Below are 27,738 nucleotides of genomic sequence, written 5' to 3'. Positions count from 1 at the left end.
ATGTGCAGGATCACTTCAGGGAATTAAAAATGTTAGATTGTTTTTGTTTTGTTTTTTAAAAAGAAACCCATTTTTAAAATGACATTAAATGACTTGCAATATTAAAATTTGACTAACAGAGTAAATACTGGAAACTAATTTGGAGAAACCATGTTTGAGGCAACAGCTCCCTCTGCTGGTGTGTCTTTGAAGGGGTTTTACATTTGAAAATCAGACAGCCTACTAGTCAATTGAGCAGTTTTATCTTTATAATCTGTTCCTTTTTTTAAGTGTATTTTGAGTTTTTAAGCAATAAGTTGTATAATTGTCAATAAAATAAGACACATATATGCAATTTTATCCCCATTAACATAGAAAACAGCTGGGAAATTAATGTTTGTATACATGGACTCTGACAATTTAATACAATGAATAAAGTATGCCGTTTTTTTAAATTTCATAAATATTAGTTTCACAGATACAGAATAATGCACACATCTGAAATATTTCTGGATCTCTGTTATAACTGTCATTTCTCATATCTACAGACTCCTGCTTGGAGAATCCCTGTTTGAATGGAGGCACTTGTGTTGACGGTGAATCGTTAAGATGCTTTTGTCTACCTGGTTATGGAGGAGACTTTTGCCAGAAAGGTATAGCACCATAAAATACAGATGTACAATCTTCCAAACATAAGCCAACCTTTCTACTTATTCAGACTTAATACATTTCTTGATATTTTTCTGTCCTTTCTTCTGTCTCAGACCTGGAGATGTGTGAGCCAGGCTGGGAGAAATTTCAAGGATATTGTTATCGTCATTTTAGCAAGCGGCAGAGCTGGGAGGCAGCTGAGCAGCACTGTCGGATGTGCGGCGGGCATCTGCTCTCTGTCATGACTCCTGAGGAGCAGGACTACATCAATGGTAAAACATGACTCAAGTGACTCATATGATTATCAAAGATTTTGTAATCAGGAAGCAAAAACATCATTTGACTGCACGAGTTAAATGTTACTTCTTGAAGCTGAAGAAACGTCAAGTATATCACACAAATAATGATGACAAAGTTTTAGATTGTCTGTATATTTTTAATGTTTGCACTGGGTAATCTTGCAAAGCTTTGAAATACTTACTTGAAAAATGCAATTCATGTCTAAGAAGCATACACTGAATTACACAACATTAAAAAATAAACCTGTCACAAAAAGTAAGAAAGTATGTATTTGGTCATTTATTTCTTTGTTGTAATAATGCTTTGTGGCAGTAAGTCCTATACAGTTGGAAAACCTGTTTATTTCCCCACATGTGTGGGTTGAGCAGCAGAGTTGAGTATGAGGGTTGCTCCCATGAAAAACTTAATGGTACTTGTTAAGTTTAGTTACTGAAATAAGTACAAATATTTTTGTTCATTTGTTTCAAATGTCCGTAACCTAATCGAGGTGGAGAAACGTTGGTAGATGCTGGCACAGTGGTCAGTAATGCATAATATATTTTGTTCTCCACGCATAAAATCTAAAATTCATTGTAAAAAACAGTCACATTCCCAATCAAAGGACAGTATGAATTTTGTTGTTTCTAATAGCTGAGTTCTCTTTGGGTTTTGTGCAGTTGGGTTTTGTGCCTTGCCATGCAGAGGCAGGTGTCAAACCAGTCACTTTTCATGCTTCAACATGAGTCAAACTGTTAAAAAATGAAAAGTCATGAGTTTGTTTTAGGAACGAGACGCTGAGATTTTCTCCAGACAAGACACAACAATAACCTCTCGTGTCTTTCATCACTTGGAATTTGTTTTTCTTTCCAAGAACATGGCAGTGACTCACAGCTGCTGTTGGTATTTTGTCTTGCTAAGGGGCGATGACATCGTTATCTGACATCGCTGTGGTGGCGGCTCCTTGTGCTCGGCAGGCAGTGGGCACTGATCCTATTAACTGATACTCTTATGTAAGGATGTGAAAAGCAGCCGGCTTCCCAAAACAGCAGAGAACTTTAAAGCAGGAATGTGTACCACAAAAGATTTTTTTCTTTCATAATTTTCTCACAAAACATACTTTAATTCAAATTATTGTTGCTGACAAACAGTTTAAGTGTGAAAATATATTAGTATATTGTTTACATGCTGTGGATAAATGTTACATTGGGAACATGAAGCATTTTTTTTATCACAACAAAAAGTTGTGATGCTGTGTAAAATGTAAATAAAAACAGAATGATTTGCAAATGTCATAAAGTGCATTATTCACAGTACAACACAGAAACAGCTGGACAAACATAATTTAATTAGGTTAATTGGCAAAAGGTGATTGGATATAAGACGAGCATCTTAGAGTGGCAGTGTTTCTCAGAAGTAAAAATAGGGTTTACTAATTTGAAAAAAAAATGGCAACAAACAGAAAACTGTCTACAAATTGTCCTAAAAAAGTGCAATGACTTAATAAACAATATATATAATACATATATTCTTATGCTAATTTTAGAAAAATACAGAGAATATCAGTGGATTGGACTAAATGACAGAACCATTGAGGGAGATTTCCGCTGGTCAGATGGAAACCCACTGGTGAGTTTTATTAGTTTTGACCTGACATGTTTGAGATTCAGAGGATTTATCAGCTGTTTAACATGATTTTCTTACATTTGGTTTGTTTAGTCACCTGATTTATGACTGTGAGAATGAGAGCACAATCAACCAGATTACTATGTAATTTCAAATCTGCTCACTTCTCTTTGTCAGCTCTATGAAAACTGGTACAAAGGGCAGCCTGACAGCTACTTCCTGTCTGGTGAGGACTGTGCGGTGATGGTGTGGCATGATGGAGGCCGCTGGAGCGACGTGCCATGCAACTACCACTTGTCATACACCTGCAAGAAGGGCGTCAGTGAGTTCACCTCATTTTAATCTCCCCTAATTCCTTCTTTTTTAAACTCCTTTTCTAAAAAAAAAAAAAGAAAAAAAAAAGAGTAAAGATCTAAGACTCAAAGTGGTTTCCAACAGCCTCCTGTGGTGAGCCCCCCCATGTTCCCCATGCCAAGGTGTTTGGGAAAAAGCGGTTGCGTTACGAGACAAACACCAAAGTGCGATACTACTGTGAAGAGGATTTTGTCCAGAAAATGAATCCTGTCATTAAATGCCTGCCAGGTGGCCAGTGGGAAGAGCCTCAAATTACCTGCATGCCAAGTAAGTCCATCATATGTCTGAGCATGATTAGTTACACCTATTACTATAAAACAGTCACGTGCTTCTGCAATGTAATATGTGACTATAATGTAAATTACATACAAAAGCACTTTTCTGATATTTTTTTTTTACCTAAAAGCCTTACAACAGAATATCTTCAGATATCAGATCAGTGAAATATTGCTCTATTTTTAGTCCCTAAAAAAGATATTTTTTCAGTCTGAGTGAACAATATAATAGAAAATCAGACATGCATGTATTGACCTCTGTAGTACAAGAAGTAACGTGACATAATGGCCAAGAGTGGGACTAAAAGAAAGTGTCTGCAGGTGTTAAGGTGTACTGAACATACCAACTTTGGGCAAGAAAGAATATCTTAGATTCAGCTGAGACTGTCCACTATGAGTAGGGATGGGTATTGATAAGATTTTCACGATTCCGATTCCATTTTCGATTCTGTTTAATGATTCGATTCTTTATCGATTCTCTTATCGATTCTTTTTAAAAAAGGAGAACACTAAGGTCGAATAGCTTAGAACTTTGTTTTATATCTTCTCTTTGAATAAGATAGAAATTTAGGAGTAACATGGCCTTACAAACCCAACAGTGAGATCTTAAGAGATCCAGCCTGTGGCTCTTCAATGGGGTGTCACAGGGTCCCCAGGAAAAAAATTGTAAATGTAAAATAATAAAATAAATATTCTTCTGTAGCAATAACAAAGTATAACATAAATTATTTTGTAGCAATTACACAAGAATATCCAGTAATGTCCCTGCCTACAATTAAACACATTCACTTACCGAAAATCGGGGGCATCTGCTGTGGCAAATGGGTGCAAGCCTTTTACCACAAACTTAGTCACTGCTCGGTGACATTCGTCTATCCTGGCCTGAAAGGAGACGCTACCGGTAGACTGCAGCGAGAACTGCCAGCATCTGAGCCAGACTCTGTCTGTCTCTCTCATCATGGTCACCTAAATGCACAGTAATGGCAGGTCTTGTAATAAGGCAGATCGCGCTAACATAATATGCACTGTTAGTTGATTATTTACCTGCCACATTAACGGGAGAGGACGTGCAAACGTTACCGCTGCTGCTGGGTTGAGATTCACGAGTCCGGAGCGGAATTAAAAACATGACATTCATTTAAGGTCATCACGTGTTTTGTGAGCAAATGCTTTTGCATATTCGTAGTGTTTCCTCCCTTAAATGAAATATCTACTTTACAAGTATTGCAAGTTGCCCTGATGTCATCTGTTCTCGTAAAGCATAATCAAACTTTTGAGCGTTTGAGCCGCCATGTTTCCTGCCAGGTAAATGATGCTCCGCAATGTGGTGACGTCATTTGGGGCGACTGGAATTGATAAGGGAATCCTTTGCAAAAATGGCAAACAATTCCAAGGAATTGAAACAGTGGGACCGGTTCTCAACGAGAACCGGTTTTTGATACCCATCCCTAATTATGAGGCTGTAGGAGTGTCAGCTGAGTACAGGAAGCTCATTTATACAAAGATTATAGAGAGCAAACTAATCTAAAGCAGCTTACATGGAAAAAAGTCCTAAAAATATGGTAAATCAGTCTTTTAATCTCTGCAATCATTTCTTTTTTCCCTGTTTCCTTACACATTTAGCTCATTCAGAAGAAGAGGACCTAGTTACCGTACATGCTGAGCAGCGCGAGGAGGCCATGGGTACAGCCACAGAGAAAGCAGCCCCGCTCTACTGGGACATTAACTGGAATGTTTAAAGCCACCCTGCCTTATTTAAAGCAAAAATCAAACATTCCTTCTCCTGTTTTCACACTTTTCTTGTTTCTTATAAGTTAGTCCTGCCCAGTTTCTGCATTAAATTGCCCCGAATAAAACAAGTTGCTCATTTTAACATCATCTCAAGGTTACAGTTCCTGCAATAATGGACAATTCTGGAAAAGTGCTCTAATCTAAATATGCGTTTTACAGTGTTGACCAAAGCGTGTCTAAAATGTTTGTGAAATCAAGGAAAATCTGTTCATATTGTTTAAAAATGCAGTTCGATCTAGACATGCATGGAAAAAAATATGATTCCCAGAATAATTTTCCAGTGAACCTTATCAAAAGATAAAGTAGGATCCAACACGCATTTTGGATCAGTAGACGACACTTTGGTGCAACAATCATCCGCCTCCTTTTTTGAATAAATGGGTTTCTGTTTAAAAAGAAAAGAAAAAAATCTATTTTTTGCTAGCGTATGTATGGAAGAAATACATTCTTACTTTTAATACAGAAGGACAACTTTTAAGCAGGTGGACAACTTTTATACAAATCAATTAGAATCAGTTAGAAGATGAGAGATCTGTTGTATAATTAGAACAATAATTGTAGATTATGGAAACAATTAGGTCTTGCGTATCTATGTATGATGATTAGCCTGTAATACCTGAAATACACCAAATCAAATGGAAACCAAGTACCAAGTAGATGATATAGAAAGATTTTTTTTGACCCAAGCTGTTAATACGATATGGGCGGCTAAGAGATCAAGGAATATTTATGAACCAGTAACTGTAGCCAGTTATGACTTAGTAACACTGTTACTGATGTAACTTACTTTCACAATCAGCCGTTCTGTAGCTGGCCTTTGTTGTGTTTTAGGTGACGATAGCAGACATTGAAATCAACCTGTTGACAATGTTGAATTCTTGAATTTGACTGCTGCTACCACACACTGTAATTTTAACATATTTGTAACAAACTGCTGTTCATGATAGTTTGATGAGTTTCTGATAGGTGTTAAATGTAGCAAAGTGTGAATTGATTGTCAGCATCAGCTGGTCTGACATTCACTAAAATCTGTTGTTCTTACAGTCTGATGGATTTCTTGTTTTTCTTTATGAGTGAAGGTTTTCTGTGAATTTTAATATTGAAAACTCCACCTGATGTGTCAAACCTAAGATAGCTCACACATATCTAACGATCAAAGAAATTCAAATGAGGTCTTAGAGTAGCTGCACTCGAGGAAGTGCTGCTATTCTGTTCTAATATAGCACAATGCTTCTTTACTGGGAGAAAGAGCATGTAACTGCTCATTAAATGGACACATTTTTTTACTTTTATAAATTGCTCTTGAAGCTATAACTTTGCTGATTTCCAAACACACAATCTTGTTTCACCTTTCACCTTTATTAAAAAAGGGATTTCATGTGCGTTCTGTTTTCACTGAAAGTGGGTAGTAGATCTCAAATTGCAGTGCATCTCAGATAAAAGGAAATTATGTGGTATACTCTGTAGCAAGATCCTTATAGGTTACAAAAAAATGTGTGGGCTTGAAAAGCAAACTTAAAAATGGTAAGTCAAGGCAATGTGTAGTGTTAGTCTTTAGACAATGTGATTAAATTGTCAACACAACAAGCAAGATTGCAACGAAGATTTGGAAATTCTTTGCTTAGACTTGGCTACTCACTTGACTGTGAGTCAACTGTATATTTTGCGATACAATATTTGAATTTGAAGAATCTTGCAACTGAGAAATATCTTCCATGTAATATTAGTTATAATAGCAAACGAAACTAACCACAACATTAAATACAGTGAACATAAAAAAGCAACAAAAAAAACCCCCAAACATGATCAGCGTTGTTGTCAAGTGGTTTATTGCTAAAGACGTTATGTCTCAAAAACAGTGTGAATATTTAAGTTTCTCTCATTTGTAGCCATAGGATTGCCCACTGATGACAAATTTATCCATTGATCCAAACAATATGGAGTAATATGTTGTGGGACACGATTATGTTGTGGGTAATATGTTGTGGGCCAAAAGGGTTACTCCAGGACAGTGGGACTGTCCTGGAGTAACCCTTTTGTTTGGGCTCTTCCTTTTCTTCTGTGTTCACAGGACTGGTTCATCTGTTGTTGTTTTCTTGCTTGAAGGCAGAGATAAGAGGAAGAGGTGGGAACTTCTTTGGAAATTTCTTTTTATATCACTTAAGAATGTATAGATACAGTTTACATGTAGATAAGGTCACATTAAAGCGTGAGTCACACTAGCTCCAGATTTAATCAGATGCAGTTTGTTTTGTTTTCTAACATGTCTAACTGATTTAAACACCATGTGGAAACTATGTTAACGTTTTCTTGAAGGGGACATCAGTGATTCCCTTTAATTTTGGTATTTCTTTAGATGAGGGAAAGTACCAACCCTGAAATGAGAGAAATTTCATGTAGACAAATGCATAAAGCTACCAGGTTGTCTCGGTACTCATTAGAGATTTAATAGGAAAGCAGATCACTGCTATATTTTATTTTATTTTATATATTTTTCATAAATATGTGTAAAAATGTATAATTCCTGTTATTTTAACTTCTATTGCAAGGCTCATTAAATAAGTCCCTCCTTGCTTTAATATTTTCTTTCAATGCATTGTTGAGGCAGGAAGCTTTCCTTTGCACCCTTGGACCCACATTGAAACCTAGCAGCTAAACTGAAACTGAAAACTTAACAGTAAACTGCAATTTAACTGGTTGCTGCTACTTTAAATCATTAACAACTTGACATCATGACCTTATCTGTGCAGTTTAGAAAGAGGCTACTCCTTTCTTCATTTATATTCCAACGACTGATGGCATCTAGATGCATGTCAAAAATGAGTATTTTAAAGTTAGGCTACATCCAGGCACTCTATGATAAATAAGGACAGAGGCTCCAGCAGCTGAGATATTTTTGGAAAGTAAGGAAAAAAATATACAAAAACATCCAAACTGATAACAGGTCATCTTTTTATTCAGCAAATTAAATTATGTGTCATTAATTTACACATAAATCAGTTTATCCTTTGTGTTTATTCTCATTAGAGTATGCTCATATAAAAGCAAGAGTTATGTTAAGTAGACACATCACGTGTTTGCAGAGCTGTTATTATTAAAGGCTTAGTGATAGATGATTGTGCATATAAACATTATTTTATAACATTTACCTGCAATCTACTAGTTGTTGAACTTTCCTTGAACTTTCATTCTTTTAGTTATTTTTAATCATTATTATACCCACTCATAGTTACTTTACTATAATGTTGAAAATAACAATAGTGCAACGTGTCTGTAGCCTCAGATATGAACTTTCTTATTTGGGACAATCTTTTGGTATATAAAGCTGTATACACATGTATTGTGGTCTCTCAGGTCTCTCTGTCTTTCTTGCTCGTGCTTTTGGATTACCTATAGCAATAGACCCCATAAACATGTGTGTTCTTGTCTGGGAATCCAAATGACCGTACTCCTGCCTCTGGAATGCCTCCACAGCGCTCCCTGGGGTTACTGATGGGAAACCGAACACTGCCATCTTTTAACCAACCGGCATTGCACTGGTCAAAGTTATGGAAATGCCAGGCAGCATAAAGCTGGCCGACCAATGCCATCTCAGCTCCCTGATTTTTACAAGTGTGTCCGGCCTGTTCGAAGGAGAAAGCCCCAGCTATGTAGAAGACGGAGCCTGTGGGAGCAGGAAACATTTGTAGGAGATATAGAGAATAAGTAATTATTTAAATGCTGACAAAAAGAAAATATGCAACTATTTAAATGTCCTTGTTGTTTTACAAGTCCAAACATGTCTGTCATATTTTCAACAGTAAGAGTGGGAGTATCAGTAGGGCTTTCCAGCTGGAGAGACAAACAAGCATTTTCCCACTGAACATGTTTCCATCATGTCACAACAAGTGATGGGATTTCCGGCTCTTTTTAGAGATCCGGCTCTTTCGGCTCGGCTCACTAAAAAGAGCTGGCTCTTTCGGCTCCCAACCGGCTCTTCAGGTTGTTTTGTTGCTTTAATTAATTAATTATCAACAACAATATAAAATTATGCACAAAAGGAATTAGTAATGTAAAAAAACGTGGTTTTCTTTATGTATGTTTATATATAAATATTTATGGGGACCCCTAGAGACGAAACACGTACAAACTCCAAAGCACAATATTAATACACAAACACTCACACACACACACACACACATATATATATATATATATATATATATATATATATATATATATATATATTCAAATAATTTTTAAAAAAAAGTTCATTTACCTGTTACTACCACACACCCAATCCGATTGTTGGTACTTCCTGGCTTGTGTAGCCACTAGGTAACAAAAGCTCAACACAGCTCCTAGCATCCTGGAGCACTTCCGTTGTGTTTTGGAGTTTGTACGTGCTTTGTCTCTAGGGGTCACTGTAAATATACTTTTATTTATTCACTCCACATAAAATGTAATAAATAAATTATAAAATACAAAAACCAACTATTTACATTTCATACATTTCAACTTTTAACTACTTAAATTTTCAGCTTTTTCCTTTTAAACAAATTTAAAGTGAAACAACACAAAACACTGCAAACCACAACACAGTAAAATATAAATTAAAATATGGGAAAAAAGGGGGGAAAAAAGAACGCCCAGATCTTTAATTAAGGGAAAGGTTGGCATTTAGAAATATTAATATCACACTCAACTGACTGCGTTTTATCTTCCCATTGCACTGATGGGTGGACAGTTCTTAGGTGCCTGTGCATGTTGTTTGTGGAGCTCTATATGATATCCTTTTCTTGTAGACTCTACACTCTGCCTTTGTTTTGTCAATACGATTGAAATGGTTCCAGACTTTGCTTCTTTTCTTGGTGTCACTCATTTACTTTACTGTACCTTTCCAATGTGACGGTGTTGTCTCTTGTTGTTGCTCCCGGCTGTCTTTCTTTCCCTCCTGCTCTTGTTGTGTGCTACTGCTGTTGCGAGTGTAACTACCGTCCCTGCCCCCTCAGCTCAGCTCAGCGCTGAGCAGAGGGGCGCAAACGCAAGTCCCTGTTTGGCGTCTCTGCTCAGCGCAAACACAAGGGTGACTTGCAGCGTAAAGCAAAAAAAAGTGAAAGAGAGGGCAAGAGAAAGAAAAAAACCCACGGCTCCCAATAAGGAGCCGGCTCGCATCGTTCACTTCAAAGACCCGGCTCTAAGAGCCATTTCATTCACCCATCACTAGTCACAACAGCACCTACTATCAATACTGCTTTTGTGTGGTAGGTATTAAAGGGCAGATTGTTTCTACTGAGAATCTGGATTCAGTATCACTGCACTCAAACATAAACAATCATCAATAAAAAAATAAGAAGCAACACCCTGTAGACCATGGCTCTACTGGCGTCACCAAGAAATCCAAAGTGTGGTGACTTTCTGGGATCTGGGTGTGTTTGAGGTGCACTGCTCGGGTTTCTAAAGGGGGAACTCTTTTTTAAAATGATCACTGCATAGATTTTTGAATTTTCTTGTTTTTATGACTTTTTCTCTGGTGGTTTAATAACTTTGTTAAACACTGTATAACTGTATACAAAAAATATTATATTTTCTAAGGATTCATCAAAAGTACTGTGGGTTGAGTCAGTTTATTTTGTCACTTTGACTCATAGAAGTTCAGAATTGTTTTCTCATAATTACGAGTGTAACCAAGAGTGCATACAGCCTACAGGAGTGCCTAAGGCAGGATGAGGAAGCCAGCTTAAAAGCGCTAAAACCTGCATTTCTTGGAAAAGTCACACAAGGCCGTTTCTCAACTGGTAACAGCTGTAAGATGAGTGACAGTTTTTTTTTCTATTTTAGTAATTTACTTGTTTTGTTAAGTGTTGATATAGACAACTTGGGTCATTTTTATTGAATTACACAAAATATAACTTGTTGCTGTGTGGTACATGAAGCTTGTTTTTTAGTTTTGGTGAGTTAAATTAACTTCACACTCCACCCTCACAAATAAAATAGGCTGTTTTAGGTTTCACAAAACCAACATTCCAGGAGTCAAAAGGCTAATGAGGATATAAAACCACTGGGTATGGTCACAATGTCTATGTCCATCTTTTATAAACAGTCTGTTGTGTGACATTCTGTACTTTATCTGGTGTTAAATTATTTCTTAAAGACTTAGTATTATTTGATTCCTTTTCTATTTTGAAGAACTCCCATGTGAAGACCAAACACACACTAGCCTCTCAATACTTCCACGCCTTGTTATGTGACTCTCTCGGCTTCTGCTCATTGGTTCTTTCTGAAGATACAGTGTCCCAAAAAGAAATTTATGTGAAGGATTGTAAATGAAACGCAGGATGCTGTGATTTTAAACAAGTGTAGCCCTGTCTGCAATTATTCGGGCTTGCAGTATAAAAGAAAAAGTCTACTGTTATAAGAAATGGTTAAAATATAAATAGTTGATAAAAGGTTTAAAAATCATATGCTTGGGTACAAATGTATTTCATTTACAGTTAAGAGTCCAATAAGTAAAAGGGTTTCATGATTTAGAGTTCATTTTCTGTGCACACTAAATATGTTGGGGTGTAACCTAAGTTTATTTACCCATCTAGTGTCAGTTATCTCAATATGGTATTGTCATTGGTTGTTGTGCTGACGAGCCAGTCAATGTCACTCTTCTCTGTTATGGGGGCGGGACAAGTGGTAAGGTTTGTGTGAATCTGTGGGAGCGGACACAGAAGCTAAGTCCGAAGAGAGAGATGTCGTAAGGCAAACGTGGTGTGGATTTTGCATCTAAGTGTGTCATTGAGGTCGACTACCCGTGGTCCTGATAGTACTTATTTGTGATCTGCAAGAGGTAAATGAGACTGTGTGCCTTGACATTTGTACTGTAACTATTCGTTATAGTGATATAATATCGTGATATGTGATGCTAACTAGCGACTTGCTAATTAGCGCAACTTACCGCGTTATGTGCTGTGATACCATGCTGTATGTTTAGCTCTGTGATTTTCAGCAAAGCATGCTAATGCTAAATCGTTATGTGATAGCATTTGGTATTGTAGCTCAAGTGTTTTAATGTGTTTAGAAGCCGAGGGACGCTCTGAAAGGAGAGAGAGGTTTCTGCCCGGATGGACCCTGCTGTTTCCTCGCCCCTGACTGTTGTTTTCTTACCCTTGACTGTCTTCACTACTGGTGAACTAACTGCCCGTTTCTGATTGCCCCACTAACAAACTCATTGGACTCGTGAGTACTAACTGGAACTAAAGTGCACATATTTTGTTTATTGCTCAGTTTGAGTGAAGCGGCCATCAGTTTTAGGCCTCACCGCACCCGAACTTCGAATCAGGCCTGCATCAAGCACCGTGCTACAGGTGTAGTGTGGACAGGTTAAAGTGTGTGTGTGTGTGGGCCCACTGTTACACAATCGGTTTAAATTGAGTAAGTGTGTAGTTGATCAAAGTTATTGTCAAAGGTTGAAATTCATCCATGTTAAAGGTGTGAGCTGTTGTAGCTGAAATAACAGTTGAAATACCTAAAAAGGAGGTATTTTGGGTTGATAATCTTTTATTTAAAATCCATGTAGTCATTTTTACAGTATTTTTGTTTGTTTATTTGAATTCAATCCATTTTATTAAAGTAACTGTTTATTTTATTCATTTCTTTTGTCTAAATAAATACCCGGTGAGGGATAAATTTGTGTAAAATACAGTTGTGGTGGTCCTTATTATAGCAATTAGAGGGTATCAGGTAGAGATGGACCGATCCGATATTACGTATCGGTATCGGTCCGATACGGACCTAAATTACTGGATCGGATATCGGAGAAAAATAAAAAATGTAATCCGATCCATTAAATATCACGAAAGCACCTCACAAAACTTGCAACACGCCGTAACTCACCTCAGAACGTTAGCAGTCGGAGCAGTATGCATCACGTGATAGAGCGGCTGTGGCATGCCGGACCTGTCGGTGGTCTGGATAGCATGTGGAGCTTCGCTAGCAACCCGGCATTTCATCTCCGATAAAGTTATCCCGAGAGAAGTAAAGCAAGTGTGTAAGTCCATCTCTGAATGTTTGTAAAGCATTCCCACGTTAAGCTTAACAAGCGACTGCCTCTCGCTCTCCGGCTGCTACTTCAATCGTGAAACTGCTTAAATGATCAGCTGATCGGCTTTTCTGTCGCGAGTCCGTCTCTCTTGTTTGTTTTTGGCCCACTTTGCACCAGAAAGAGGAAACCAGCGGCTGAACAACAGCAGCACGTTTAAGCTTGATAAGCTGTTGTTAGAATTTATTTAATATTACTTTCTACTCGAGGATCTTTTTCTACGTAGCTGACGCTGGTAACTGTGCAGGGGCGGATCTAGCAAAGTTTAGCCAGGGGGGCCGATAGGGCATGAACAGGGAAAAGGGGGCACAAAGACATACTTTTCTTTCTTATTCTCATTTAAAATGTCGAGCTTTTAATAAATAATTATCTGACACCCAAAGTTTTAATTTGATGTAAAATGAATAGAAGTCAATTACTGTATATAGTGACTATTAAGTCTAATATATACCCTAGTAAGCTATAGTACTTTTTACTTTGGGAAGGTACCATCTGTGCAGTCTGCAATTTTGTTGAAGAAAGATGTTGAATCTATTTAATATTTCTTGAAAAATAATTGATTTCTGTGCATTTTTTTCACACTGCATCAAATTAAGGTTGATTACGTCGATTAAGCATCATGAGGTGGAGCGTGAGGGGTGGTTCCCTATTTTTTATTTATTTATTTTTGTTGTTGCTGGGAGTTGGAACCCTATTAGTTAGGTTGCTTAATATTTACGCTAAGTACTCTTTAAAATACCAGAATAGGGAGGATGGTGTAGGTCTAAGTTTATTAGATTGATCAGTATTGCTGAACTATGAAATATTTTTTTGTATACAGGTATAACAGAATAGCTTTAGTGTAGTTGTTGTTTTAAACTTGAGTATGAACTTGCAGACTTGCAAAATGCAGCAAGATATTTAAAAAAACAGTTTTGTTGATTTAAAAACACTATATCGGATTCATATCGGTATCGGCAGATATCCAAATTTATGATATCGGTATCGGTATCGGACATAAAAAAGTGGTATCGTGCCATCTCTAGTATCAGGTATTATTATTAGTAGCACTACGAACCCAGGCCCAGTCTCATTGTACTATATACTCTAGCTTTACCATAGCTACGTGGGACCTGGGTTACATAAATGGAGGCACCGCTGGGATATTTAACTAAAGTAAACTAAATTTATTTTTGGACCAAGAGGATAACAGGTCGACCCCACAACTGTCAAATTGTTAAAGTAGTCAAACGTGCAACAAAAAAAATAAACCAGATAGCAATGATGACACAACAAAGGAGCAGACCATCACAACTTGAGTTGGTCAACTGGTGCAAAGGGGAATCAATAGATTTGAAACATGCTCTACTATTGTATGGGGTACCGGAAGGTGTTTCGAGAGATGAAATAGAAGAAACAGCAGGGACTATCAAAGCTTTGGGAAAAGTAGTAGTTAAGGGAAAAATGTTTAACTCTCAACTAAAATCATTAATGGTGTTGTGTGAGTGTCGTGAGGAGATAAACCCCACGACAATCCCCCCTGAGATAATGCCAATAAGTGGTGGAAGTGGCTGGAAAGCAGTGTACTACATTGAACCTCAGCCAGATGACTTTGAGGGAAAGTTACTCACTTTTCTGCAGAATGAAGGGAAAACCTTAGAGGATATCCAAGGGTTACGCACCCACGGAGGGGAAGTGGATGGTAATTCTGAAGCCATCATCCGTGCAGTAGGTGAGTTAATGGTCAGAACAAACAAACAGCCTGAAAGCCATCCATATAGACGCCTAAGGACATTTTCCGGGGTCATTCCCACCCCAGCTGGGGAAGAAGTCTTGGATACCTGGTTGGAGCAAGCGAGACTCCTAGTAGATGAAGGCGAGTGCTCCGATAAAGAAAAACGTAGACGCATACTGGAAAGTCTCAAAGGGCCTGCCTTGGAGATCATTCAGGCCGTGCGTCTGACTCAACCTGATGCTAGTTCCCAGGACTACATAGAGGCCATAGAGACCATTTTTGGCAGAGTAGAGTCCGCAGAGGAGCTCTATCTGTCATTCAGAGCCCTTCACCAACAGCCTGGTGAGCACCTGTCTGAGTTTCTGCGAAGATTAGAGAGGTCTCTTGTTAAAGTAGTCCAGGGAGGTGGTTTACCAGTTAGTGCTGCTAACAAAGCTCGGTTAGAGCAGTTAGTTAAAGGATCCACTTCTGAGCTTATGTTGCTTCAGTTGAAAATAAGGGAGCGAATGGAAAATCCTCCCTCATTCCTGAACTTGTTAAGAGAGGTGATGGAAGAGGAAGGCCGTCAAGCAGCCAAACAAAGCCAGACCACATCTAAGTGTCACCAAAGGGTTCGCACAGTTCGGGTGGAAAAGGAGAAAGAGTTTGAAGCGGTCACTCAGAGTGAACTGCAAGCTCAGATTCAAGAGTTGAGAGCACAGTTAGAGGAAAGAACCCACTTAGGAAGTCAACCACTGTCTGATTGCACTTTCAAACCCCCAACAGAGAAGCAAAAACAGAAAAGTGATTCACAGAGTGAAATACAGTCACTCAGAAAGCAAGTAAAAGTACTAGAACATAAAATGAGTGTGATGGCGGTGAAGTCTACAAGTGACCCCCCACAAGAACACTCAACTCAGTCTCGCAGACACAAAGCAGCTTCTTGCCCCAAGCCTGCTTCTTTTAAAGCATCATCTGCTAGAGAGAGTGATGAATATTTCTGCTATAAATGTGGAGAAAATGGTCACATAGCTACAAGGTGCGCTGCACCTGAGAACCCGCAGAAAGTCATAAGAAAACTCATACGATTAGTACGAGGAGTATCTGGTCCTAACAAGGAGGACCCAAATCCTACAGGAGAAGAGCAATGCGTTGCTCGGACCAACAAGGTTGAAGTCCCAGAAACTGACACAGGCCTGCCTGAGGGTCTTGTAGGCCCGTCATTTATTCACACAGTCAAAGTCAATGATGTGGCCTGTGATGCTCTTATTGATAGTGGGTCTAACGTGACTATTATCTTTGAAAGCTGGTATAACCAACACTTGGCAGATGTCCCCATAAAACCTCTCTCCCGCTTGGGACTCTGGGGACTTGCTGACACAGAGTATCCCTACAAAGGCTATGTTGTTGTAGAGATGGAGTTTACCAAGGAGATCACTGGTGTCTCTGGGCGAGTAGAAGTGCTCGCATTGATTTGTCCTGACCCGAAAAACCAGCAACAAACCCCCGTGTTGGTGGGCACCAATACGTCTCTGTTCCGCCGCCTATGGGATTTGGTGCAAATGAAAGGTGACCAGAACACAGCTCATTCCATGAGAATTCAGTCTGTGTATGCCCCCATTAGGGCACAGGAGCAACTGCCAAAAAATGATGTGCTGGGACAGATAAAATGGAAAGGGCCCTGCCCTCTTTCTATCGCCCCAGGAGCAAATTGCTATGCCACCTGCAAAGTAGACAGGCACAGTGCCCCCTCCAAAGACCTTATCTTGATTGATGCACCCTCTACCCAGTTACTCCCCGCCGGCGTGCTGGTACAGCCAGGTGTGCTCTCAGATGCTGGTATAGACAGCAATAGCTTGAATGTGCTCCTCCAAAATGAGTCCACCAAGACAGTCTCCATACCAGTGGGATCTGTCATTGCTGAAATGTTTGCTGTGGATACAGTCACCCCAGTCCAACCCTCTGACCTGGCCACTGAGAAAATAGATCCAAACCTCTTTGACTTTGGGGACTCCCCTATCCCCGAGGAGTGGAAAAGTAGACTTCGGCAGAAGTTAGCTGAGAGGAGAAATGTCTTCTCAATGCAGGAGTGGGACGTTGGCTTGGCTAAAGGTGTTGAACACCACATTCGTCTACATGACCCTAGACCTTTCAGGGAGAGGTCAAGGAGACTAGCCCCAGCCGACATTGATGATGTGAGGCGACACATACAGCAGCTGTTGGCTGCTGGCATTATAACAGAGTCCCGTAGCCCATATGCCTCCCCAATTGTTGTTGTGCGGAAAAAGAATGGGGCCATAAGAATCTGTATTGATTACAGAACACTGAACAACCGCACTACACCTGATCAGTATACAATGCCACGCATTGATGATGCCTTGGACTCCTTGTCAGGCAGCCGATGGTTCTCAGTCCTAGATCTGCGTAGTGGCTACTATCAGATAGAAATGGCTAAGGAGGACAAGGAAAAGACAGCATTTATTTGCCCCCTGGGCTTCTATCAATTTGAGCGCATGCCACAAGGGATCACTGGAGCTCCTGCAACGTTCCAACGCTTAATGGAAAAGGCTGTTGGGGACATGCATCTTCTGGAAGCCCTGGTGTATTTGGATGACATCATTGTCTTTGGAAGAACGCTTGAAGAGCATGAGCAACGCCTCTTTAAGGTGTTGGACAGACTAGAGGAGATTGGTTTGAAAGTCTCCATTGACAAATGTCAATTCTGTCGTCCTCAAGTTAAGTATGTGGGTCACATTGTATCCACCAATGGAATAGCCACCGATCCAGAGAAGGTTGAGGTGGTGAAACACTGGAAAGTGCCCACTCACTTGAAACCTCTCAAGTCTTTCCTCGGATTTTGTAGTTACTATCGGAGGTTCATAGCCAACTACTCCGCCATTGTCCGTCCTTTGTCAGAACTCACCAAGGGTTATGCACCCACTTGGAAAGACCCCAAAGCCAAGAAGAGTGTAGACCCAAACCACACCTATTTTAAAGCATCCGAGCCGTTTGGGGAACGATGGACTCCAGCCTGCCAGGCTGCTTTTGAACAGATCCGTGAATGTCTGATCAATGCTCCAGTATTGGCATTTGCTGACCCCACCAAGACATACATCCTGCATGTGGACGCCAGCATGAATGGTTTAGGTGCTGTCTTGAACCAAGAACACCCCGAGGGCCTAAGGCCGGTAGCTTTCGCAAGCCGAAAGCTCAAAGACTCAGAACGTAACTATCCAGTTCATCAACTGGAATTCTTGGCATTAAAGTGGGCCGTTGTGGATAAATTTCACGACTACCTGTATGGTGCCAAATTCAGTGTCAGGACTGACAATAACCCCTTAACGTATGTATTGACCTCGGCTAAGCTCAGTGCTGTAGGGCATCGCTGGCTCGCTGCCCTCGCCACGTATGATTTCACCATACAGTACCGCCCTGGGCGCCACAACATTGATGCTGACTTGCTGTCTCGACAGTATGCCCAAGAGGAAGTTGGAGAATGGACTTCCATCCCGCCTGCTGGCATTAAAGCTCTCTGTAAACGAGCCTGCATCAGGGAAGGAGCAGTTGTACCTGACAGATTGGTGGATCAACTTGGTGCTCCTGCCTCTGCAGTACCAGAAGCCTATGCATTTCCTGTGAATCTCAGCGTAAACATCCTCGATCAGCTGAGCCCAAAAGACATTCAAACATCACAAGATATGGACCCTACCATTGGGCCATTGAAGAAAGCCATCAAGAGCAATAAAGAGTTTGCTCGCTCTAAAACTGACTCGCCAGAGACTGTGATGCTCCTCCGTGAAAGCCGCAAATTGGAGTTGAGTGATGGAATACTCTACAGAGTAAAAGAAAAAATGGCTGGAAAACAAAGCCGGCAGCTTGTCTTGCCAGCAAGATACAGGTCTATGGTGTTAAGGTCTCTGCATGATGAGTGTGGGCACATGGGAGCAGAGCGAACAACAGAACTGATTAAAGAGAGGTTTTACTGGCCTCGTATGGCAGCTGAGATTGAGCAGTATATTCGCACTTGTGGAAGGTGCATCTCCAGGAAGACGCTCCCTCAGCGTGCCTCGCCCTTGAATCAGATAACAAGCAATGGCCCTCTAGACTTGGTCTGCATTGATTTCTTACAGATAGAGCCGGATTCTAAAGGTGTTGCAAATGTGTTAGTTGTGACAGATCACTATACACGTTATGCACAGGCGTTTCCTACCAAAGATCAAAGAGCCATTACCGTTGCAAAAGTCCTGTGGGAGAAGTACTTCATGCACTACGGTCTACCTGCACGAATACACTCTGATCAGGGCAGAGACTTTGAGAGTCGACTGATCAAGGAGCTGTTGTCCATGTTGGGGATTCGGAAGTCACGAACGTCTCCCTACCACCCGCAAGGTGATGCGCAACCGGAAAGATTCAACAGAACCCTTCTAGCAATGCTCGGTACCATGGACACTGCAAAGAAACAGTGTTGGAGCCAGCATATCACCCACCTGGTACACGCGTACAATTGTACAAGGAGTGATGCCACGGGGTACTCACCTTATTATCTCATGTTCGGGAGAGAAGCTAGACTGCCCATCGACGTCTGCTTTGGAATCTCGCCAAATGGTGAAAGTGAATCCTCCTACCAACAGTATGTTTCACGGATGAGAAAAGAGTTGCAGGACGCATACAAACTTGCATCAAATGCAGCTACAAAAAATCATTTGAAGAACAAAGCACATTATGACCAACGCGTGAGAGATCTGCCTTTGGAGAAGGGAGACAGGGTTCTCATTCAGAATGTTGGAATAAAAGGCAAGCATAAACTGCAGGATCGTTGGAAATCTACACCGTATGTTGTAGTGGAGAAGTTGCCTAACCTGCCTGTTTATAAGGTAAAACCAGAACATGGTCCAGGTGTACTCAAAACTCTCCATCGAGACCACCTGTTGCCCATTGGTTACATGGTCAGGATGCCTAATCCATCGGATGACACAGGACACATTAGGAGACCCGTAACCAGAGCACATCGTGCCCAGAAAAGTCAAGCAGTTAAACCGCCTGATCCAGTTGAAGAAAGTGACACAGCATCCTCAGATGAAATGTTTGAAGCTGTCCATAATCCGCAAAGTTTTGGTGTGCAAGAGGTCAGGAGACAACTGGCAATGCCACATCAGACTTCGGAAGAGGATGACACTTCTGAGGAGGAACATTTTGAAGAAGCAGAAAGTCAACCAGTAAGAGAAAGTGAAAACTCATCTGGAGATGATACACCTACTATGCTGGAATATGATGCTCAAGAGACAAATGAGTCTATGGGAGAGCAAGAGGAGGAACGGGAAACAAGTTCACCCTTTTCAAACAGAACCCGAAGTGACAATTCTCATAGAGGTACAAGAAATGAGAGTGAACAGTTCTCCACATCCCGAAAATCCCTCAGGAAACCAAAACCACCCTTGAGATTGACCTATGAAAAGCCAGGTCACCCATCTTGTGAGCCTGTTACCATCATGCACCATGGTATGGTCATTCAACTAAAATTAAACCCTCCAGACGTCAGTGAAACAAAGGGACGTTCTAAGTCATCGAAGAAGTTCTTAGGAAGTGAGGATGACCATCACCCTGTAAAGCTAAAGAGAAGTCAGAGGTGTGATGAGGACATCTACACGGTTAGAAGGGGGAGGGTGTAGCCCTGTCTGCAATTATTCGGGCTTGCAGTATAAAAGAAAAAGTCTACTGTTATAAGAAATGGTTAAAATATAAATAGTTGATAAAAGGTTTAAAAATCATATGCTTGGGTACAAATGTATTTCATTTACAGTTAAGAGTCCAATAAGTAAAAGGGTTTCATGATTTAGAGTTCATTTTCTGTGCACACTAAATATGTTGGGGTGTAACCTAAGTTTATTTACCCATCTAGTGTCAGTTATCTCAATATGGTATTGTCATTGGTTGTTGTGCTGACGAGCCAGTCAATGTCACTCTTCTCTGTTATGGGGGCGGGACAAGTGGTAAGGTTTGTGTGAATCTGTGGGAGCGGACACAGAAGCTAAGTCCGAAGAGAGAGATGTCGTAAGGCAAACGTGGTGTGGATTTTGCATCTAAGTGTGTCATTGAGGTCGACTACCCGTGGTCCTGATAGTACTTATTTGTGATCTGCAAGAGGTAAATGAGACTGTGTGCCTTGACATTTGTACTGTAACTATTCGTTATAGTGATATAATATCGTGATATGTGATGCTAACTAGCGACTTGCTAATTAGCGCAACTTACCGCGTTATGTGCTGTGATACCATGCTGTATGTTTAGCTCTGTGATTTTCAGCAAAGCATGCTAATGCTAAATCGTTATGTGATAGCATTTGGTATTGTAGCTCAAGTGTTTTAATGTGTTTAGAAGCCGAGGGACGCTCTGAAAGGAGAGAGAGGTTTCTGCCCGGATGGACCCTGCTGTTTCCTCGCCCCTGACTGTTGTTTTCTTACCCTTGACTGTCTTCACTACTGGTGAACTAACTGCCCGTTTCTGATTGCCCCACTAACAAACTCATTGGACTCGTGAGTACTAACTGGAACTAAAGTGCACATATTTTGTTTATTGCTCAGTTTGAGTGAAGCGGCCATCAGTTTTAGGCCTCACCGCACCCGAACTTCGAATCAGGCCTGCATCAAGCACCGTGCTACAGGTGTAGTGTGGACAGGTTAAAGTGTGTGTGTGTGTGGGCCCACTGTTACACAATCGGTTTAAATTGAGTAAGTGTGTAGTTGATCAAAGTTATTGTCAAAGGTTGAAATTCATCCATGTTAAAGGTGTGAGCTGTTGTAGCTGAAATAACAGTTGAAATACCTAAAAAGGAGGTATTTTGGGTTGATAATCTTTTATTTAAAATCCATGTAGTCATTTTTACAGTATTTTTGTTTGTTTATTTGAATTCAATCCATTTTATTAAAGTAACTGTTTATTTTATTCATTTCTTTTGTCTAAATAAATACCCGGTGAGGGATAAATTTGTGTAAAATACAGTTGTGGTGGTCCTTATTATAGCAATTAGAGGGTATCAGGTATTATTATTAGTAGCACTACGAACCCAGGCCCAGTCTCATTGTACTATATACTCTAGCTTTACCATAGCTACGTGGGACCTGGGTTACACAAGTGTATTACAACATAAATAAATAATAGCATTTGGATCAGTGATTCTATATTTCAAACAGTTTGAGATTTGAAAAATATTTAACCACACAAAAAACTGGAAGAGTAGAAAAGTTTGTTTCCTAACTTACCAGATGTCTGCGAAGTGAAGCAAAAAGCATCAAACCGATCATTGTTTTTATCTTTTGGGCCATAACTGCGGATGCCTGAAGGCAACTCGCCTCCACAAACTGGTCGTGGGTGAATAATCGGATAATGAACAGTGCCATCATGGAGCCAACCTGCGTTGCACCAATCCAAACCCTCAGTCCAAGCTGCAGGAAGAGACAAAATAATAAAGCTGGACAAGCAGTAGATTGCATTTGTTGATTCGGAATAAATGCTTTGAACAGTTTGTGGGGTACCTCTGTAAAGCTGGCTGTATGTGGCTAATGTGCCATCTTGTGCAGCACAAGCCTCTTTTGCTTCTTGGTAATTGAATCTGTAACGGCCATCTTTACTCTGATACGGGAAGACCACACCTACAAAGAGAAGGCCCGCTGTCAGTGCTGGTTTTTCTCTGCCCATGCAAAATGAGTGCCCCTATGAAGCTATGACAACATTTCAAAATAGCCTGTATATCTTTCACATCAGTGGTTCTCAGACTATTTTTCTTGATAAGCAGGAGAAAAAAATATCCAAGCTGAACCATAAAAACATGGGTAAACCTTATTTTCTTTACAAAAAAATCAGTTTTATTCTCATGTGTGTGTTTTTGTCCCATGACCCACCAATAGCTCAAACCACTATTTTACCAGAAATAGCCTTTTTTAGCTAGTGTATACCACACGAATAATTGAATAATCAGACATGTGCCGAAATCCTGAAAAGCAGATACAAAAAATATTTTACCTTCAATCCTCAAAGTAATGGTGACGCTCTCATCCTCAATGCCATTGACCAGCTCACAGCGATACGTGCCTTCATCTTCCAGCTCAAGACGGCCGAGGTGCAGGGAGGCGTCCATGGCATGAGCCTTCCGCAGAGAAGCTCGCTGTCCAAGATGGCCGTATGGCTTGAATGCATGTGCATTGGATATCATGATAATATTTTCTGGTCCAACCTTCTCTGGTTCAATTTTTGTCCATTTAACCTTGTAATGGCTGGGTTTGGTTCTGAGGATACATGGTAAGGTGACATTATCTCCTCTTTGACCAGTGACGTCTGCAGACACAGGCGGCTCAAGAAGATACTTTAGTTTCTTGGAAGCTGTGGGCAAAAGAAAATCGAACATCATAAATAGAACACTAACATCAACCTCCCATGTGACAACCTTTTTGGGTAAAAGAACAACTTGTTTGCACTACACCGAGCAGTGCAGTGTAATTTTTCTGCAGTGCAAAAGTTAGATTTTTACCCTTTCAGGTTAAAGCTTTAAAATTTTCTTCACAAGACACTTTTTTTGGCAAAAATATTTGCATTGATAGCGTGTCAGTACCAACCAGAAAGTTTAGTATCTTTGAGCAAGATACTAAACCCCCAAGTTCTCCCTGATGCACTTTAAGTGCTCTGATTGAGTTCCACTCCATCTATGACTAGAAGTAGCCGTCTACATTGTATACAGTAACATATATTCTTTTCTTTACTTCACTGCACTGATAAAAAATATTCTCCTCATAATAAATACTGTGCTGAAGATGAAATATAGCCTATATTTGCATTTTACATAAGACAAACCAATCAGGAGTTCAATACTGGGCAATATTGGTAACATCATCAAATATGAATTCATTTTCTTCTGTTACACAGATAAATTCACAGATTGCATCATTAAACATGACGTACGTTAGGCAGTAAATTAACAAGTATGTAAAGTAATCTCAGGTCAGTACATGAATATGTAACTGCAAACCATTGCCAAAACATCACCCATCATGTGAGAGTAATGGGATTTTACCTGCTCTCTCCGGTGTATATAAAGCTGAAGACCAGGTGAAGCACCTTGATATCAATAAAAGAATCACTGCACAGTTCATTATGAAGGGTGTCACTCTTCCTCCTCCTGTGTTTCATGAGAAAACAGAATAATATTTTGTTGTCACAGATGGCCTGGCATCATCAATAAAACTTTAAGTTAAGAAAAATTGTGGTACATTTTACAGTCCAATATGTTTCCCAAATTTTAAATCAGAAATTGGCAAAGACAAAGACAAAAACCTGCGTAATTGAGAAGATACAGCCGTTCGGTCATCCTCCAGCATCCTCCAGCACGATGTTTTCAGTGTCCAATCAGAAAATTCTCTGGATAAAGCTTGACTTTGTTTCTCTACTATTTATCTCTGTTGGGTTCTCTGTCCAATCATCAAATGTTCAGCTGTCATCGGTCTCTAACTCTTACTCCCTCTCTTCCCTCGCTCTGGTCATATGGTCCACTCTGTAATCGACAGTGTGTAAACTGGACTCTTGTAACCATACGAAGATCTGATACTCACAAGCTTTTGTGTTTGTTTTCATTTATAGTCTTTTTTTCTTTGTTTTTATTAAATGTGAGACAAAATATGAAAAACAAAAAGTTTTCTCAGAGGATTATAACTATGAATGAAACCAGCATTAGCACCTAAAATTCTACATTTTGGTGTTGCAGGTCAAGGTGCAAACACTGATTTGTAAAACATGCCATTATCTGATTTGTTCGAGCTGACACATACTAAATCTGTCAGTGGTAGACGTTACCTTTAGAACATGAATAAATGAATTATTTATTAATTGTCCATCAATGTCTTGATTGATCAATTACCAGATAGCAAAGTATCTATAATCTTATTCAATTCCTGTTTTAGATGACTGAAGAAACAATGAATATATACAAAGATGAGTTTTGTGTGTTGCTTCTTAAGAACACTTAAGAAGGAGAACCTTAATATTACACATTAAAACAAAGAAAAGTATTAACTTTGATCAAATCTGCACACTTTTCTTACATTCTCTTGTGCTGTCAAAAAACATATTGTACAATAAAGTGCACCGAGTGATGAGCCATCTCTGAACCCTGTAGACAACAAGTTAGCCTGTGTATTCTAACCTTTCCCATAAGGTCGTTGCCAAAGAGCACTATAGTGCGCATTGAGCCATCTTTGTTATTGCCCACATGGCTCTGGGGGCAGTGGGAGAGGAAGCTGTGTCGGACCTAGTTTCCTATTCCACCACGGTCCTCGGCACAAGGGCGGCATTGTGAGGGTTATGTTCTCCACACAGTGACAGCAGGCAGGAGACACACAAACAGCGTCCAATGTGGAAAAAAAGATTAAATGATGGGATTCTTCTGTTTTTGCTGGTGTTGCTTCCCTATTGTGCTCCGTCATCAATGGGACTCTTTCATGTCCTCCAATTAGTATTCGCACAAACACCTCTAGGTGACAACAACCAAGTGGCTCTACAGAACTCTCTCCATATACAGTACCAATGCATTCATTACGTTGCTTCAGTTTGTTAAGGTTTGAAGGTATTCTTTTGTGCACAGCTATCTTCTGCACTTTGATTGGATGATTACAACTCTTTGATTCTTTCTTATTTCAGTAACTTTGCCTGCTGAAAAAAAAGCTTTACCTGGCCTCACATTCTACTGGTATACAGAAGAGTTCATGGTTGACTCAATGTGTCCTGTGGCTGGTGTCCCCAAACAACACTGTTCCAGAAGTCTTTTGATTTATTCAAATCAAAGTTTTCAAATCTATGCTATGTTGTCATGCTCCTAATAGAGAGAAGCTTTCTTCTGGTAACCCTTCCAACAAGTCCAATATATTCAGGCTTGTTTTATAATTGTTCTCTCATAGGTTTAATATTTAGCATTCAAACTAAATCCTGTAGAACAGCGGTCCCCAACCTTTTTTGCGCCACGGACCGGTTTATGCCCGACAATATTTTCACGGACCGGCCTTTAAGGTGTCACGGATAAATACAACAAAATAAAACTAGTACCGGTACCGAAAAAAAGAAGATTTATTCATAACACACGTGAAAAGACCCAGGAAAACCGAGTTAACGATAAAAACGATAACAAAATAACGCTGAAAACCGATAAAAACCCTGAAAACCATACATTTCATACCTCAGCCTTAACTCTCATGGCCTGGTACCAAACGACTCACGGACCGGTACCGGTCCGAGGCCCAGGGGTTGGGGACCGCTGCTGTAGAACCTCTTTTGGGTGAACTGCCTATGAAGAGTCTTGCATTGTGTTAACACAGACCTGAATGTTCCAGATCAGCAAACTACATATACTCCTGCTTACAGTATATATAGGAGATCACACTTGTTGATGATCAGCTAATCAAGCGTATGGACTCCTATGAAAATGCAGCCTTTCATGGTCTTTGTGAGTGTTGATCTCCTGTCTATGAATAGAAACACAATGTTATGCCATTTTGGGGCAGCTACACCAATTTATCATAGAACAGAAAATCAAAAATCATCAGGATATTTGTTCTTCAGATTCTGGTTGCATTGTAACAGATAGCTGAATATTGCTTGCAGGGCTTTGTGCTGTTAGTGTGAATTTATGTTGCATAGAAAGAAATGTTGCCCTCTGCAGTTTAACTATAATAACGACAATAAGTAACTTTATTTTGTCATAGTGCCATCATGTGGTAGTTTTAATACATTTTTTTACGCCAAACTGTGATCTATATTTTTCAACATTTTTTTAAATTATTCTTTATTGAAAAATATACAGTTCAAAAAGCCTCACAAAACTATTTTTGTTCTTTTTTTCACTTTTCAACTGTTTGGCTCATTTTCTTATACTCGGCAGCTGCCTAAGGCTCAAAGCTACTTATTAAAGCCTGCAGGTAAATGCTCTTGCACTCTGTGACAGTTCATTTCAATTTTGTTGATGGATGTGTTTTTGGTGTTTCGCAATTTACTTCTGAAGCTCTAAGCAGGGCTGCAAATCACAGAGTCAGTTAAAAGCATTCAACATTTTAATCTCTACACATTTGATAACCACTCAGTCCATCTAGAGTTGATGAGTGGGGCTAATATGAGAGCTGGTCGACCTGCCTGCAGCCCTGATGTAGTACTGATGCGTGACTCTGTTGACAAAATCTGTGAAAAAGTGCTGAGGTCATGAAAGTGCCTCATGGTAAAAGTATGTACTTTTTGCCAACATTTCTGAAACTTCATGTAAAGACACATCATCCTAACTTCTAACATACTTACAAATACCCTTCTTCTTGAATCCACTGCAGAGAGTGACAGTTTGTGACAGATTTACCTTCCTTACAGTTTAAAAAAAATCCAATGCTAAGGAGTCACTGGAGGCACTTCCTTGTCTGACTAGGTTTCCCGTGTCTTCCTTGTGTGTAGGTGGCTTTTTTGTCTTTGCATTTCATCTAAGTACCAGGAGTCTGAAATAAAACCTTTTGACCTTTTGATTCTTATGAGGCATAATGCATAATGATCTTTTATAAGAAATGTGAAAGCTGTTTTCCACTCCTTTCCTGCGCTAGTATAATTTTACACCAAGTAATGTGCATAAGTTTACAGCAGAAATGTGTGAGACCAAAAGTGACATGTCTCTTTTTCACAGACAGCTGTTAGGAGAAATAATGTAGGTTTTTTTCCCTGTTACTTTCAGAGGTCCTTGTAAACTTTCACCGTCCTTGTAACCATAAACCCCATATGGGCACACACTGTTTCTTAGAAAACAGTTATCAGGAAATGTCAACTGACTGTTACACTGAAAATGAAGTTGCTGGTACTTAAAACAAACACAAGCTTGTAAGATGTAGAGCTGAGGTGTACTACAGAGTCAGGTTGTAATTTTAGATGAGTTCATCAGTAAGGGCAAATGTTTTTACATGAAACAAAACACATTTTACACCATGCAGGCTGCCGGATGGAAACACCAGTCATTATTA

The 27,738-nt window shown here is 39.8% G+C and overlaps 3 protein-coding genes across 8 annotated transcripts in view; 2 read left to right on the top strand and 1 right to left on the bottom strand.

The window, feature by feature from the left end:
* Nucleotides 1-5,995, top strand: part of bcan (brevican) — a 30,976-nt gene extending 24,981 nt beyond the window's left edge. For all 4 annotated transcript variants that reach the window (XM_085291293.1, XM_085291292.1, XM_085291291.1 and 1 more), the window contains exons 10-15: nt 528-632; nt 744-902; nt 2,453-2,535; nt 2,710-2,854; nt 2,971-3,153; nt 4,785-5,995. In XM_085291293.1, coding sequence (XP_085147419.1) covers nt 528-632; nt 744-902; nt 2,453-2,535; nt 2,710-2,854; nt 2,971-3,153; nt 4,785-4,900 — 791 coding nt within the window. In that variant the 3' untranslated portion in view covers nt 4,901-5,995. The remainder of the gene's footprint in view (nt 1-527; nt 633-743; nt 903-2,452; nt 2,536-2,709; nt 2,855-2,970; nt 3,154-4,784) is intronic.
* Nucleotides 5,996-7,890: 1,895 nt separating this feature from the next.
* On the bottom strand, nt 7,891-24,217 carry hapln2 (hyaluronan and proteoglycan link protein 2). 2 transcript variants are annotated; one of them, XM_085291295.1, is made up of 7 exons: nt 24,038-24,217; nt 23,778-23,882; nt 22,733-23,089; nt 22,246-22,362; nt 21,973-22,155; nt 9,211-9,355; nt 8,407-8,616 (listed from the first exon to the last, which is right to left on the bottom strand). In XM_085291295.1, the coding sequence occupies exons 1-7, from the start codon at nt 24,069-24,071 to the stop codon at nt 8,559-8,561; spliced, it is 999 nt and encodes a 332-aa protein (XP_085147421.1). In that variant the 5' UTR covers nt 24,072-24,217; the 3' UTR covers nt 8,407-8,558. The 2 variants fall into 2 exon arrangements, with proteins under 2 accessions (XP_085147420.1, XP_085147421.1); XM_085291294.1 differs by lacking the exon at nt 9,211-9,355 and having other exon boundaries at nt 7,891-8,616; nt 24,038-24,213.
* LOC146563914 (uncharacterized) lies at nt 11,093-21,711 on the top strand. Of its 2 annotated transcripts, XR_014894380.1 has the most exons (3): nt 11,093-11,769; nt 12,001-20,857; nt 21,089-21,711. XR_014894380.1 is itself a non-coding variant. In XM_085291288.1 (2 exons), exon 2 carries the CDS (start codon nt 14,281-14,283, stop codon nt 20,380-20,382), a length of 6,102 nt encoding a protein of 2,033 aa, XP_085147414.1. In that variant the 5' UTR covers nt 11,093-11,769; nt 12,001-14,280; the 3' UTR covers nt 20,383-21,711. The 2 variants fall into 2 exon arrangements, 1 of the variants encoding a protein (XP_085147414.1); XM_085291288.1 differs by having other exon boundaries at nt 12,001-21,711.
* Nucleotides 24,218-27,738: the final 3,521 nt, after the last annotated feature.

Source organism: Mchenga conophoros, linkage group LG11 (genome assembly GCF_057382185.1).
Source record: "Mchenga conophoros isolate Kocher_MC1m ecotype Shallow Benthic linkage group LG11, M_conophoros_male_GT1.1, whole genome shotgun sequence".
NCBI classification, from domain to species: Eukaryota; Metazoa; Chordata; class Actinopteri; order Cichliformes; family Cichlidae; genus Mchenga; species Mchenga conophoros.
This window is presented reverse-complemented; position numbering and strand designations above follow the sequence as displayed.